Source organism: Buteo buteo, chromosome 6, assembly GCF_964188355.1.
Source record: "Buteo buteo chromosome 6, bButBut1.hap1.1, whole genome shotgun sequence".
Classification (NCBI taxonomy): Eukaryota; Metazoa; Chordata; class Aves; order Accipitriformes; family Accipitridae; genus Buteo; species Buteo buteo.
In genome coordinates this window covers 4669265-4685068 of record NC_134176.1, presented here as the reverse complement: position 1 = coordinate 4685068, position 15804 = coordinate 4669265, and the positions used below count along the sequence as shown (strand labels likewise).

Sequence of the window (15804 nt, the reverse complement as noted above, 5' to 3'; positions counted from 1 at the left end):
AAAGTGACCTCGACTAAAGATGGGATGCTGCCAAGTTCCTCCCTCTACTTCTAAACAGAGCACTACGCAAATATGTTTTGCATGCTGAAATGCATAAACAACCTACCTACAGAATACCGCACGAGGAAATATCTGTTTTTAAGAGTGTAGGGAGATTAAGTGACACTTCAACAGCTGCTCTGCAATCCTGCACTTCCATGGTGTTTACTGATGCTCTTGCTGAAAATCTGCAATTTTACCACATAGATCCAGCATTCAAGTCATTAATGTGATTCACAAGAGGTCATATCCGAGACATAAAGTCTTTGTATTTTCGTTCTCTTTGAGCGAGCAAAGCAGTATTTTTAATTCTCGCTGTTATGAGACTGCCGAGAAGGCATTTTCTTTTCTGTTACAGCAGCTTAAATTTCCAGCAGAACAAAAAAGGCCAGATATTTCCTCCAGCACCAAGACATCCCTCCACCAACAGCCTATTATGGAAGAAAAGTGTCTGCCTCGTGCTTGCAGCTCATATTTGTGATTTGTGAGCTCCAAATCCTGGTTTACTTCCAGAATTACACTCAACTCATATAAACAAGAAGTACCACGAGTGGCAGAACTTACTGATTTTTGTCTCATTCTTGAATTTTCAGGCAGACACTCCAGCTGAGGCTTATTTAACAGCCATTTTTCTGTGTGTATTCTCCATCGTTTTAGTAAAGGATGTGAAGTTACTAACAGGCCTTAATGGCCTCGTCTAACCTTGGTCACCCTCCCCAGGGCCTGCTCCTGACCCTGCCCATGGGCTGACATCCCGGCCCGGCCTTAGCACAGGGAGGATTCTCTGCGGATCAAGGTTTAAATATTGCCATCCTTAAGGCACGCTAACCGCTAAGAAGCGGAATTCCCCGATTCCGAGCCCGTTTCTCCCGCGTCCCCGGCGGCGGCCCGGCCGCCCCCACAGCTGACAGACCGTACGTGAGGAAACACCTTCCCGCCCGTTGCACACGGCCCCGCCCCGTTGCCATGACTACGCGGGAGGGCGGGGCCGCGGCGCCATAGCAACGGGGAGGAGCACGGTGGGGTGCGAGGCCGGGGCATCACGTGGCGCCGCGCCACGCGCCCGCGCCCCTTTCCCTCCCTCCCTCCCCTGCGGCGCCGCGGCACGTGGGACGCGCCCGGCAACGAGCCTCTACCCCGCGGTGCTTGAACCCTCCCGCTACCCGTAGGCGGTGTGACGCTACCCGCCCCCCAGCTGGGACAGCGGTACTGATTGGTCAAAGGAGAGGGGGAGGCGGGGTCCCCGCCGGCGCAGGCGCAGTGGGGTGCGCAGCCTAGCGAGGGAGGCGGCAGCGGCGGCGGGCGGAGGCTTCCGTTGTTGGCGCGCGAGCGGTCGGCGGTTGGGCGGTTGCGTGCGCGCGCAAGATGGTGAGAGGAGCCCGCGCTGTCTGAGGGGGGGAAGCGGCCGGGCCGGGCCGGGCCGGGGGAAACCCCAACGGCCTCCGCGGGCTCGGAGAGGGAGGGTCCCCCCCGCTGAGGCGGGAGAGGCGTCGTGAGGCCGGTGTTCCCTCGCCGCCGGGCTCGGCGGGCTGGGGAGGGAGTTTTGAGGGGAGAAAGTGCCTTCGGAGGAGCGGGGGTGGGTGTCTCCTCAGGGTGAGCCCGTGTCCTTCGGTCTAGGGGTGCTGCCCGGGAAGGTGCCGCCGTGAGAAGCTCCTCCGGCCCTGCCCGACCTCCTCCCCGGGTCGTGCCGTGCTCAACTGCTGCCCCGCCGGCCAAGGGACCTCCTCGGTTGTTTTTCTGCTGGGCGCTGGCAGCCTGTGGGGGGAGAGTGAAGAAACAGCTGTGTAAAAAGGAAGTCTTGACCCTGCCCTGCCAGCGGCTGTTCGGCAGAAGGCTAAATCGGTTTCTGAAAATCTTGAAGCATAATGCCAGTATGAATGGTGGCTGAGGTTAACCAACAGCAACACCTCCCCACCGTGTTGCTTGGCAGTTGTGCCCACTGTCTGTGCAGTCCTGTCTCTCGACTTGACTTTTATTAGTTTTTATGAAACCAAGCACTGCTGAGCCAGCTTAGCCCTGATAGATGATCTGAATCTGATGTCAGCATGTGTTTTGCAGGCACAGCCTACAACTTCTCTTAGGGGTTTATGTTTGTGACTGCACAGGTATGAACAAGAGCACTGCATACCCTGTAGTGTCTGCTGGAAGATGATAGGAAACTGCTGAGCCCAGAGGACTGGGAGAAATGCTTCCTTCAGCAAAGAGCATTTGATACAGAATATAACTTCAGTTTTGAAATGCAGCCCTGAATTTTGTTGTTGGTGTTTTTTTTTTAAGTAGAGACCGTCTGAAATAGTGAGAGTGGGTATTAATGACATTTGTGGATCAGAAGGAGCCAAGAACAATTTAAAGTTTAGGGGAGCAAGCAAAATAACAAAGGCTGTGCACACAGTGCCTGACCTGTCCTTTCACAGCAGAGCCTGATTTCCTCTCCAGCTGTTAAAAGGAAGCAGAGGCACAAGGCTTTGTGCCAGAACTTGGTCAAGGTGGAAGTCTTTTTAGGAGTAACAACAAACATAGGATATTTGCAAGGTGATTTTGGAAGTGGGGAAGGAGGGACAGTGCTCTGCTTTTTGATGAAAATCTCACAAACAAGTCAATGTTGAACACAAGGAGACAGAACTCAGAGTTTAAGTAGTAACTTTCTTCTGATTTGTAAGCAGTGATTTGTCTCAGTGAAACAACTCTTCAGTAGATCTTGGGATAGGTAATCTTGCAACTATTTTTTGTTATTTGAGCAATTTTTTTAAAGAGGTCTTGAAATACAGTAGTTTTGGCACCAAAGCCTTGATGCCTTAGGAATTTACAAATACAATAATATGAATAAGCTGGAGGTGTTAAATAACTTCTTTGTCTAGCTGGCTTGCATCTCTTAACTGTGGTGATAGAGGCTGTGTGGATAAAATGTTGCTCAGGAAATGGCAGTGGTTGGCTTGGTACAGTTTAAAAATTGCATATGTAATGGAAGGTAACCTGCATGGCTGCTTGTGAAATAATCATTTCCTTCCCCATCTTCAGTGTGATGACTAATACGTTATCTGGACATTTCTTCTGAAAACTTGGAGTTAGTAGCATATAAGCACAGGGGGGGAAAGAATGCATGCTTTTTGATTAAAATGTCTTAAATGCTTTCTGTGTGTGTAAATCTCAAAAGTTCAGGTAATATTTTTGTGAGTAAAAATAAGCAGTGACCCTTGATTACTGTCTGGGTTCTTCTGAAATACTAGTAGTAGGTCCTAGTATTTTAAATGCTGAAATTACTTTAGCCAGTATACTGCCACTTTAACAGGCTTCCTTCTTTCAGGACTTGTCTTGGCAAATGAACTGTAAAATTTGTTTACTTCTAAGAGCTATGAGAATAATCCCACTTCAGGAATACCTAATAAAATATTTCTAGTTAACGGTGTGGCTTTGAGGAGGGATATTAAAACAGATAAGTGTTCTGTTACTGTGTTTTTAAAAACTGCTTTCATCCATGGTTTTTCTGGTTTATGTATATGTTCTGAAACTTTGGACAAGTTGCATGCAGTTCCACTTTAGTAGGGTTTATGTGCACATATGCGTGACATGGGGATTTTCTTTTGGTTTACTAGAAAGATTTATTTATCTTTCCCTCCCCTCTGCCATTTCCTTTTTGTAGAGTGAATCTCTGGTGGTTTGTGATGTTGCTGAAGACCTGGTGGAGAAACTGAGAAAATTCCGGTTTCGTAAAGAAACCAACAATGCTGCCATTATAAGTAAGTTAAAAACATGTCTGACAAAAATTGCAAGGTCTTGCAGAAAATCCTATCTCCTCTTTTCCTTCCCATGTAATGTTGCTGCTTTAACAGATAAATGTGAGCCAAGAGGCTGTTTCTTGTATGGACTTCAGTACTTCAAATTCTGTCTGTAATTTTAACAGTAAAGCAGTGCTGTTCTTATGATACAAAACTGCATCTGCTCTTAGTATTTATACTTAATTTTGGCTCAGAGTCTACCACTGTTTGTAAAATGATAGTAAAAAATGTCAAGGCACAGTCATTTTGAGTTTGTAAATTTTGTAGCCTTTAAGTAGGGGAGTTTGACATTTCTGTCTTTGAAATTTGAGAAGAGTGTATTGCAATGAACAACGCTTAGACTGTGCGCTTCCCTTCAGTGATTTTATGAAGTCATGGGGTAGACTGAAGAAGCAGAATGGAAGCACAAGGAATATGTTTGTTGGGGTAATGTTAAAAAGCCTCAGGCATGCATTGCATAAAGCAATTGAAAATAACATTGATCTATGTTTTATTTTGATTTATAGTGAAAATCGACAAGGATAAGCAGTTGGTGGTACTGGATGAGGAGCATGAGGTTTGTTAAATGAATTGTAAATAAGAGTATCTTCAGCCTGCAATGTATTGTTGTCTCTAAGGTACTGCCTTAGTTTCAAATTGTTATCAAACTCTTAATCTAATTTGGGTCATGAGCTTATTTAAATGCATGGTCACTGCATGTAAAGCACAGCACTATTAATAGTGGAACTATGCAGAAGCAATTGAGTTGACTAATTAATTGCACAAAAAAGTTATTTTAAAGCTGTCATGATACAACTGTGTAAAAAGCATCTTTGGCACCTGCTGGCTTTTTGAAGAGATTTCTGCTGTGTTTCCACGTAGGTTTGCATATTTGGCTCTGAGCTGATCTGCCATCAATTAGAAGCTAGGATTGCTAATCCTCTGCAGACTCTAACTTTGATAGGTGGCATAATAAGGTCAGCCCAGCATGTAGTATTTCTTAATGGTACATAGGGCAAAATTAAATCCTTCCCAGGGATTTGAGCATTAACCGTAGCTCTTATTCCCTAGAATGTAGAAGTTAATGTAATATCTGAATAGAATAAGGACTCTTTTTTTTTGTTGTTGTTTTTTGGCTTGCTCAAGGAGGAAGGACTGAATTTTTCAAAAGCACCATTTGCGTAGCTGATTTTAACAGATACTTTTTTGGTGTGTGCTTGCTTACTTCTGTTTAGCACTAGAGTTAGAAAAGTATGGTAGCTGCTAGCATATCCAACTAGAGCCAAAAATGTTTTCTAAACTCATTATGCCTAAAATAGGGATGATTATTCATGCTAACATTAATTCTGTGTTTAGTCAGGAATCTATTGGCACACAGGTTTTCCTAAACCACTCTAGTAATTTGAGTGAGAGATCATTATCAGTTCAACTGTAGATGTACATCTAACTTACAGCTATTTCACTGTTTCATTATTCTGCTTTAGCCTTCATAGTATACCTTCAAGTGCAAGATTATTTGTTCAAATATTGCTTGTGTTTAATGTTACCAGGGTATTTCTCCCGATGAGCTAAAAGATGAGCTGCCTGAGAGACAACCTCGATATCCTTCTTGTGCTGCTGGCATTTGCTCTTACTCCTGGAAGCTGTTCAAAATGTTCAAAGTTGGACTTCACCTTTTTAGGCCAATACTTTCCTGTAGTGCAACTTTACTGACACTTTATTTGTGAGATAACCTAGGTATCAGTTCTTATGATGCATGGAACAGTTGTCCCACTTGTTGAAACAATCTGGAATGTTCCACTTGTTGACACATTTAAGCCTTTCCTGAGATTTTATTTCCTTTTAGACTATAATGTTTGGGGAAGTAAAGCAAAGCCACACTGCTGTTAATGTAAAGAAGTGAGTAAAATGTACCGGTTTTGTATGTGGCTACTTCTAAACATAGAAGAGTGCCTGTGTAACTTAGGATCTGTTTTGGTACTCTCTCAGTGTGTGGCCCTTGCTATTTTGCTGCAGTTATTGATTCTGGGAGTGCTGTAGGCATATGATCTAGGGAAGAATCCTTGTATTAAAAAAAAAAAGAGGGACAAGTAAATTATTCTTTAACTAGATGAAATAAGAGGGGTACTTAAGTTACAAGTGAAGAAAATATCTGCCTCCATTATCCGCAAAAGCTGGTTGGCACTGTTCCGCGTGCCATTGTGAATCTTTTCTTTCATGACCGTAGTGCAGTAGGAGGCTGTAAAGCAAGAGTACTAGCTAAAACTTGAGTTCAAATTCAGCAAGACACCTGAAACAATGAAATGCTTAGTCTGCAAAGAAAGAGTTTGGCTTTCATTAAGCCAGAAACACATTAGTGGGTGTGGGAAATCTTTTTACAAAGCTAGGAGAGGAATATTTGCAGTGAAAGGGTGATTTTTAGCTCTGATGTGAAACAGTAATACAGAGACAGCCCTCATACCCATGGTAGAGGTTGGTAAAGACAGGCGGGGTCAGTTCTGAAAGTCAAATATGGAAGTGAAAACAGGAGAACAGTGAGAGTACTTACCAAATTTAAAGCATCTTCTAGAATGCAAGACTTAATTTGTGCCTGCATCAAGCTCTGATAACTGAGGATTATATCCTAGTAAAATCACTGATTTCTTAGTTTCTTTAACCTCAGAAAAAACATTTATTGTGTATAGTTACAAGTATCAGCATGATGATGGAAGAGTTTCTTATCCATTGTGCTTTATCTTCTCCAGTCCAGTTGGTGAGTGAATATTGTGAATGGTAGCTACTATGGGCTGTAAATATGGGAATATTCTTTGCTCTGGAAGATAAAATGAGTGCTTAATGCTCGAATAGTGGTTCAGATGCTTAAGGCTAGATTTGCTTATGCCAATGCTGGAAGCAAGGCACTATATATGGCATTATCTGGAGACCACCTTTGGCAGAGAGGAATCTCTAGAGTATTAGCTCCATCCTCCCTGTCAGCTGGTGACAAGTGTAAATGCTTCCATCTGCCCAGATCTACCTAGTGGCTGGAGGTTTTCACTGCCTTTGTGGTTCACGTTTAGGGCACTTAGGATGTGTGATATAAGAGATTCTTTCTTTCCCGTGTCTGAAGGCTGAACAGAAGTGTTTGTTTCCTGCATAGCTGGCCAAAAGGTGTGTCTTTCTAAATGTGCCTGCCCACTGTGTTTTCAGGGGTGTGCTCAGCAACACCCTCCTGTAAAGGAAAAGAGCCTAGCCTGGAGCACTCTGCATCTATTCATGTAGGCTTAACCTAATGGGTTTCCTGTCACTCTCTCCTCAAATCTTGGGCAATCCTCAAAATATGACCAGACAAGGCTCAGGAAGTGAGTGAGGAGAGGGCTGGAAGATAGAACCTCTGTTCCTGAGGGTTTATCTTCACCTCTGTCCATCTTGCTATTTGGATGTTAGTGACTGGGTGGGAAGAAGTTCCTCTCCTCAGAAGGGCATCAGAACCCATGTCTACCCATGAAAGGAACAAGACTCTGTAAAAGGGTTAAGATGGGATTTGAGAGGAGGGTTTTCCAGGGGGCCTGTGTGCAATGGACAGCAACAGAGGATGCCTCCAGACAGTGCTGTGATGCGAAGGTCTAAAGGGCTGTCACAATTATGGGTGAAAAGGAGGAAAAGAGGGCTCCATAACCCAGATCTTGGCAGGTGAAAGTGCTGGGCGAACAGATTATGTTCGAGGAGAAAGACTGTAATCTTAGATCATCCCATGTTTATATAGAGCAGCAGCTTCCTCTGTGTCACAGCAACCCTCAACATAAACATACCTGTGCAGGGAACTGTGTAATTTTAGTAGAAGCCAAATAGCCCGTGACTTGATTTGGACTTGCAGAGCTGAATTGCTCCTGTGGCTTCCATCTGTGTTCTGAATTGTAATAGGGTAGCTTGCTGGTATTACTGGATTATCCTTGTTATCCTCTAGAAGAAGATAAACTGATTGCATTGTTTTACCCTTCATTACTCAGAACTAGAATAACTAGGTAGGTAAAAGAGTTTAGCAACTAGTGAGCATATTCTTCTGTAGTTACTGGAGAATCTTTGTATGAATGTTCTGGGTGTTACTTCTGAAGGATAGATATTTTGTGAGTTAAACAGCAGTAAGAAACTTCCTGGCAGACCCTGAAATAGCAAGGCAGGCAGACTTGTAGTACTTCATAGGAAAAGAGAGGTTAGACAATGGTTTTTATGGGTGGCAAGATTTAAAATACGCTAATATCTAGAAACTTCTAAAAAAGCAACTTCTAAAGAAAAGCCTTTTTTTTTCTTGAGGTTCTCCGTTTCAAAAAAATTTCTGCAAATACAAGTTAGTGGTTAAACTGATACTGGAGTCAGAAACAACCATTAATTGGGACTCTAAACAGCAGTTAACTTCAACTGTGTCTGAAGTTGCTCTGTGTTTGGGACTGGGGTGGGGGAGAGGAGTCATCTTGAGCTACCAGTTCAGTTGGGGCATTTGGGGAGAGATTAGGAGAAAGAACAACAAATTCAAACTGCCTTGGTTAGTTCTCAGTTTGGCTCCAGCTCAAAGGCATATGCTATAAAGATCTGTGTAACTAGCGAAAACATGGGAATCTTCCAGAAATAGCAAGAGGGCGAAGAATTGAATGTAGTGTAATCAGCACGCTACTGTAGTGGCAGGAGCTACTGCTTTGTTGGCTGTGATTCAAGTTTGACTGCTGCAATGTTCGATGTTAGCTCTAAGCAGAAATACAGGTGCGTGTTGAGACCACCAATTCAACCTGCACAACTATTACTTCTGGAAATGCTTTTCAAGTGCTAGATACGAAAGTAAGAGCAAGGATGATAATGTATATAAAGAAATAGGTCACTTTTCTGAATGGAGACTTCAGCTTTCAGTTTGGATTATTTTCAAAAATAAGATATTTATTTTTTTTAGTGTTGCAGTCAAAATAACTAAACAAACCCTTTTTTTTCCCCACAAAACTACAGGATGTAAGCCTGAACAGCAGATGATGTATGCTGGAAGCAAGAATAAGCTTGTACAGACAGCTGAACTCACTAAGGTATAACTGAGTAGTTGAAATAACTGTCTCCCCCTTAAATGCAGGTTGCAGAAGCTGTTTTGTGTCTTGCTTGAAGGGTGTTATGAAACTTTGTAATTACAGTGAACAGATTCTGTTTTAGGAAGACTGAAGAGAGGAGTATTATGTGGGGATTTTCTGGAGTACAGGAAGAACAATGTTCTCTAAAACTAAAACATCCATTGGACATCTTTACTTTGGGAATGAATTTACTGATGGGAAGAATAGACTGAAATCTTGGTATGGTGTGGTGTGGACTAGTTTTGCAGCATGGTTTATGGGGTTGTGTGCTTGCAGAACATAGCCTTCAGAATAAGTAACATGTGCCAAGTGATGAACAATTCTAAATCTTCCTGCGTTTGCTTCCTCCAGTACTGAGACCAGAAGAAATCACTGCATTTGCTAGGCCTAGGCATACATATATATTGGGGGGGGGAAGCCACCTAATTGTCATTTTGGAGATATTTGAAATATCTGCTTAATTGGTGCCTAGACTTCTTAAAGCTTTAGTTTCAACCAGTAAAGCTAAATAGAGTCAGTGGTCACTTCAGGTTTTTCATACAATGTGAAGTGACTTCATCATTCCTCAACAGCACCGTTCCCTTTTGACCTTCCTTATTCTGAGTACTTTAACATCCCAGTAAAAAAGTATGTTGGGCCAATAAGAGAACTGTGAACTTCTACCTCTTCTAGCTGTACCTTGTAAGAAAGGACCTCTCTGTTTTAGATTAGACGTCAGGTTGACAGGAGTAAATAGGAGGGAAGCAGAAGATAAGATGATGGAAGCAATTGGTACAGTCCCGAGAAATCTTTTTTTAGGTCTGTTGAAACTGCATCTTAGAGGCCTGAGAACTCTAGCATCTTTGATAGAAAAGAATTCCTTGAGGAGGAAGGCAGTTTTCAGTGAGTGAGAAGGAAGAGTTGATAAGAAGGTGAAAGCCTGGGGACTAGCTGTATTGAAGTTACTATCACCTGTCAAGTGGGAGAAATTCAGTCTTGAAAGGCTTTTGAATGAAAGCCTAGGAGTGGATGTAGAGGTCCATGATCATCTTCCTTCTGAAGGTGGAGAAGATAGCCTGTCTCCAGTTAGGGTTGCTTACTTGCTCTTCAAATGTGCTTTATTCTTGCCACTCGATGAGCTATGTTCCATTTTAGCTCGTGCTGTGACTTCCTCCTGGTGTGATTTCTGCATGTGACTCAACTGCATCCTCTTATTTTTTCAGTGGCTTGCATATTAGCTTGGCTTCTGTTAAGCTGTTCTGTTCTTACAACACTGAATTTTTGGTTTCCCCCCATCTTTTACTTAAAAAAAAAATTAAAAAAAAATCAGTATTAGTTGATAGTAGTAGATCAGTGTCTAAATACAAGAAGCAGTGTCCAGAGCCCACTCCAGCAGAGATGGGAAATGAGGAAGAAAAGATACAAAACTTGAATTGTTTCCTGAAGAAGATTAACATGGTAAAATGTCTGAGGGCAGGACTAAAGAGGAAGTTCATTCCGAACAGCAGGTTCACTGAGAAACTTTGTTTTGTGAGTGTTACAAAATCCTATTCGTTCTGTTGGCCTGAGCATGCTTTTTGCAGCTATGCACTTAAGGTAACTGATTTAGTGTTGATACAGCTTTATTTTCAGCATTGTCAGAATAATAACAGCAGTCTCCAGTTAAAATACTTGTTTTCATTGCCTAGAACACCACATCTGAAAGCCTATGGATTTGTAAAATTTACTTACTTGACTTTTCTGAAAAGATGATCAATTTGTGGGCATCTCAATTAACTTAGCCTCTCTTCCAGGGTATTAAAAAAAAAAAACAACAAACCAAACCCAAACCAGTTACTTGCCTATATGGAAAGAATATATTGGTGTCTTTGGTCTTGTTTTCTGCTTCAAGGCTATGTTAAAGGTTTCCACAAAGCTTTGGGTTGGTGGTTTTGGGGTGGCTTTTTTCAAGTTTTCTATTTCAAGGTATCCCAGGCTTGTTTCTAACAGGGAAAACAGTATGCTACTAGATACTATGGATTTATTTTAGTTCAAAGAAGGAATAACTGTGTCTTGGGCTGAGCAAAATTCCTGAACTTTGGGGTTAATTCAGCCCAGAGGTTAAATTAATTTGTATTCTTCAAATAGACAATCTTCTTGCTGAGATAATGCATATGAGATGGTGCCATTTCAGAGTAACTTTAAAAGGCAGTACATGTGCTAGTCTCACATATTCTTAAAGGAGAAGAATGAAGTCTAGAAATAGGAATTACAGGTTTCTTCAAAGAATAAGAACTTCTTAAGAAGTTCAAAGAACTTCTTGTTCAAGTGGCAAAGTAATATTCTTTGCCACTTAGTCTTATTTTGCATTGATGTTACTTTAGAATATTAACCGATCCTTTCAAGAAAGCACATGAAAACAGTAGGCTGGCTACTGATTTATTATGGCTCAGACAACTTGGGTGGAAAGGTATTGATTGCATTGTATGCTTATCCCTTTCAATTACCATCACCTCAAGAATTTATGCAATGCAATTTTGTTTAGGTATTTGAAATAAGAAATACAGAAGACCTAACTGAAGAATGGCTGCGTGAGAAACTGGGCTTCTTCCATTAAGAAAACCTCTGTAATAAGTATTTATGTACCATCCTGATAATACTGGAACCAGACATGAATACTTACATCTAAAAAATGCACTGTATTTACATCTGTCTCCTGCAGTATATCTTTTGTGCAAAGTTTGTGCAAAGAATAGCAGGTCTGTCTCCTTGAAGTAACAAATCTTTGCAGGTGTTTCCTTATTTGTACCTGTTAAAAGGGAATATTCCTCTGCAGGGACTCCTTTTGCACTCTTGTGACTAATATTTCTATAACTAAAATAGTTCAGTTTTGGATTTATAACTATCTACAAACATAATTTGGAAGCTGACGCTAACTTTTTCTGAGCTACAAATGCATCCTTATGACATATACTAGCCATTTATATGCAGGAATTGTGTACTGTCACTTACTTCTCAGACTTTTTGACTTAATGTCTTCTCAATTTTGAAAACTACTCCCTGGAAGCATTTAGTATTAAAAAGACAAAATCCTCATACAGCAAATCCATCCATTTATCTTTCCATCGAGTCCATGTGAACTTTCTTAAAGTCTTGGAACTAATTTTTGTCATTCCAGTAATTCCTCAGTTGACTGAGTCAATCTTACTAAATTTCAGGGCAAAGCTTTGACTGTCCAGTTCTTATGCTAATATAGTCTTACAGGAACTAGGTGATAACTAAGGGCTGAATTACAACTCTGGTTACTCTTGTACCAGATGTCTTGCATATATAACTAACTACACTGTTAAGAAGTTTACCTCTGCTCATTTCCTGTTATACAAACACCTGTTAATAGTGTGCCTTTAATTTGTTAGCTTTAAAATGACTTGAGAATTTTACACTGCCACTTATTACAAATTTGGTAAAAACTTTGTTAAAGAATCCAAGTAACATTTTTTCCTAGTGCCTAGTGTTGCAGTTGACATCTGTAAAGAAAAAAAAGCTAACCTCATTATCTTTGAAATTCCAGTCATCTACTCCATTTGTAGGAGTCAGGAGGTTAAAGATTTTCATGATAATGAATGATTTATATCTCTTTTGTTATGAAAGTTGGCCGCACATAGCTTTTGAGTACTTTAATTACAGTCTCTACCTTTCTTAACTGCTTGTTGGTCAAAATTACATTCCAGATAAAGCTTTTGCATAAGTGATAATTTGATTTTCATTTACTTACGGTTCATCTCTTTGAAACAGCATATATTCTAATGTGAAAATAGTATTTAACTTTTATAAATGACCAGTCTTTTTACAGGTCTGTTTTATATTCAATAGAGTAGTTGTCTGATATGGGACATGTTCAGCCCATGCAGTGGCAAAAGGAGTACTCATGTGACAGTATCTCACTATCTTGCTCATGAGTGTTTGTTGTGCTACTGAAGAAGTATCTGCGTAAGAGCAGCTTCCTGTTGATAATGTACCTTAAAATACAGCTGCCCTAACAAATCTGTTTGGTGAGAAGGAATGCAGTGTTAAATTTGGAGGCCAGTATTTCATGCTGTGAAACCTTTGCTGAAAGAAGGTTTATTTTTCATTTGTAAACATATGTTGTGTTAGTGTTAAAACACTAATTCCTCTAAGATCACAAGGAATTCATTTGCAAAGGTCCTCAGTATTCGTAAATCTCTTCTTAGTTTGATGTTACTGCTCATTTATTTGTATACAAATCTGACTCAGAGGAGCTTTTCAAAATACATGTTAGAATGATCCAATTAAATTGATCTTTCAGTGCGGGAAAGAAATGCTTGTAAATTAAATTTCTGTGTTAATGTAGTGAACTGGAAAAACCATTTCATTTCCCTGGACAAAAAAATGTTGATTATGAAACTGTTGCTTGATCATTCTGTACTACAGATCAATAAAAACAATGTCTGTTGTGACAAACATTGTATAAATAAGACTTTAGTTGAAAGAACAGTGTCATTCTAAGCATCAGTCTGGAAACAGCAAGGATCTCATTTTGTTGGCATTGTGCTAAAGGTAAGGCATGTCAAAGTACAGTGTGGGTGAGAGGGAAGCTGACACTTGTAATGTTCAGGTTGATTTGCAGTGGGGAAAACTGGATTAATAATCTTTATTAATAATCTTAATAATAATCTTGTACACTGGTGGGCTGCCAGCATCCAACTGCTGCTTGCACAGGTCTTGACAAAAATAACTGTAAAAGGGGCCTGTCTCTCTTGGGAGGAGAAGGGAGGAGCTGCTGCAGTCAAGTGATTGAATTTGATTCTTCATCTCTGGATCACTCCACCTTCTGCCAAGAAAATATTGCTACTTACAGCTGTATTTTCAGTCTGAGTCTTTCACTTCAGATGTTCCTTTTGCCTCCGGTTAAGGACTTTCTGCCTTGGGTGCTGCCCCTCAAATCTTGTAGAAAGCAGACAAATCCTGATGAGAGTGTTAAAGCCCACTTTCTTGTGAAAGGTGATGTTGATGCTGCTCAGGCCACCAGTATTATTCTTCAAACAGTCTTGCTTGGTACCTCTACCTCCTTCCCCTCTCTGAGCTGTGGAAGTGAGGAAGCAGCTGCAGGTACTTGGAGAATGAGTGTGCAGAGGATGTTTGCTGTTCTAGGCTTGTTTGTGGTTTCCTTGTTTTTAATGCAGTGTTTTGACACAACTGTCTGCTGCTTACTGTCCTAGGCTCTTGAGATACAGGTAGTGCTAATACTTGATTAAACAAAGACATTAATTGTGTCAAAATCTTTCCTGCACAGATAATACTTGTTTTCATAACATACTTTTCCCACTTTATTTTTAGAACTGTATTTTCCATACTGCTTCCCCTGAACATCAGTGGGAGGCAGGTGTGTCCATGTTCAGAAGGCCAGTATGTTCTGACTGTGCTTTACTAGTGAGTTGCCCATCTGTAATCATACATTTGTCTTGAATTTTCAGATATCTAAAGAGGGTTCAGACTAAAGGAAAATATAAATTAACTAATGCCACCTGTGGGAGCCTTTGTAGCTAAAGGTCTGAGAGTCAGCATTTTCCATTGTGAGCTCCTATTTTTCAGGAGTTAGTAAGTTGGCCATAAAATCCTTGGCCTCGAGTTAAAGTCAAAGGTCTCTCAAAGGGAGACTTCTGCCACAATCTGGTTTGCTTTAAATATTGAATAGATGGCTGGGATACAGCTCTTGTAATCCTATTAATTGATGGTAAGCTGAATTAAAGCATGAGTTTGCATGTCAGCCCATAAAATGGACTTGTATTGTTTGAATATTTTTAACAAAAAAAAATTAAATGCTGGTATTCGATGGTTTAAGTGTGTTTCTAGTATCATGAATGCTGTTTTGATCTATCAAAGGAGGCAATAATGTGGGTGTTGACACCTTTTCACTTCTCCAAAGGAGCATCTTATGCATTTGTACCAAGATTCCATTTTTGTATCTTTAACTGTAAAATAGCTGTCCAGAAACAATGTTAAACTGATAACAGGGGTCTGAATCAAACATGCAAAAGCAAGAGAGTTCAATTCCTTGCTTTAGTATGTTCAAAAAAGAAATGCCATGCAATGGTCTTTTTTTGATACATACACTAGTAACTGTGAAATGGAGGTGTGATGGGACATGAGAAGGGGCGCAGTGAAACTCTTGCTTTTGTTATGTGATCCAGACTCGATGTGATTTGTGTACTGTGACATGTCAGCGTTGGCACCAGTGCTGTGGGTGGTAAATGGTGCGAGAGGTTCACAGCCAGTTTTGAGAATTTGGCAATTCCATGAAAATATCAGTAACCAGTACAACTTCCATATGCTGTTTAGTCTCTGCTAGTTCACATTGCATGTTTACTTTAAACCAAATCTTTTTTGCTAAGCATGGTGCTTGTATTGGTTTCAATAAAATGTTTAATTAAGAGGTTCTGTTGCCCTGTTTTAATTGCAAAGTAGCACATCTAGCATGTGTGTCTGATGGGAAAAGCTGTTAATACTAGGTATGACCTTTTTCCTTTTCTCACCTTCCTGGAGTTTGCTTTGGGCTTGTAGTGTGGTCTTCAGTCCTGAATGTGTTCCCTCACTTATTTGTCTACATAAAATAATTCCTCTTTCCCTCTGTTGTGGAGGGTGGCAGCAAGAGAGAGGAGAGGACAGCATCTGATGGAGCACTGCGGGATAACTGCTATCCTTCTCCACTGCTTTGCACCTTTGTGTTACAAAACTCAGCGTGTGTACTTGTGAGCTGCAAGACAGCGTGGGGGCTCGATTTCATTCTGAAATGCCACTTAGACTTCCGTGTTTCACCTCTCCCACAAGGTCAAGGCTCCTGGCATAACCTGGAGCTGTGAAATACAGTACAGAGTGCAGGTGCTAACTGAACAATGTTAGAGTTGTTGTCAAGGAGACCCCAAAGCTTGAAGGAGTCAAAGGAA

The 15804-nt window shown here is 41.0% G+C and overlaps 1 protein-coding gene across 1 annotated transcript; it reads left to right on the top strand.

Annotated features, from left to right (window-relative positions):
* The first annotated feature begins 1291 nt into the window (after positions 1-1291).
* Positions 1292-15290, top strand: GMFB (glia maturation factor beta). Its single transcript, XM_075029495.1, has 7 exons — positions 1292-1407; positions 3680-3776; positions 4322-4371; positions 5345-5396; positions 6466-6546; positions 8769-8842; positions 11385-15290. Exons 1-7 carry the CDS (start codon positions 1405-1407, stop codon positions 11454-11456), a joined length of 429 nt encoding a protein of 142 aa, XP_074885596.1. The 5' UTR covers positions 1292-1404; the 3' UTR covers positions 11457-15290.
* Positions 15291-15804: the final 514 nt, after the last annotated feature.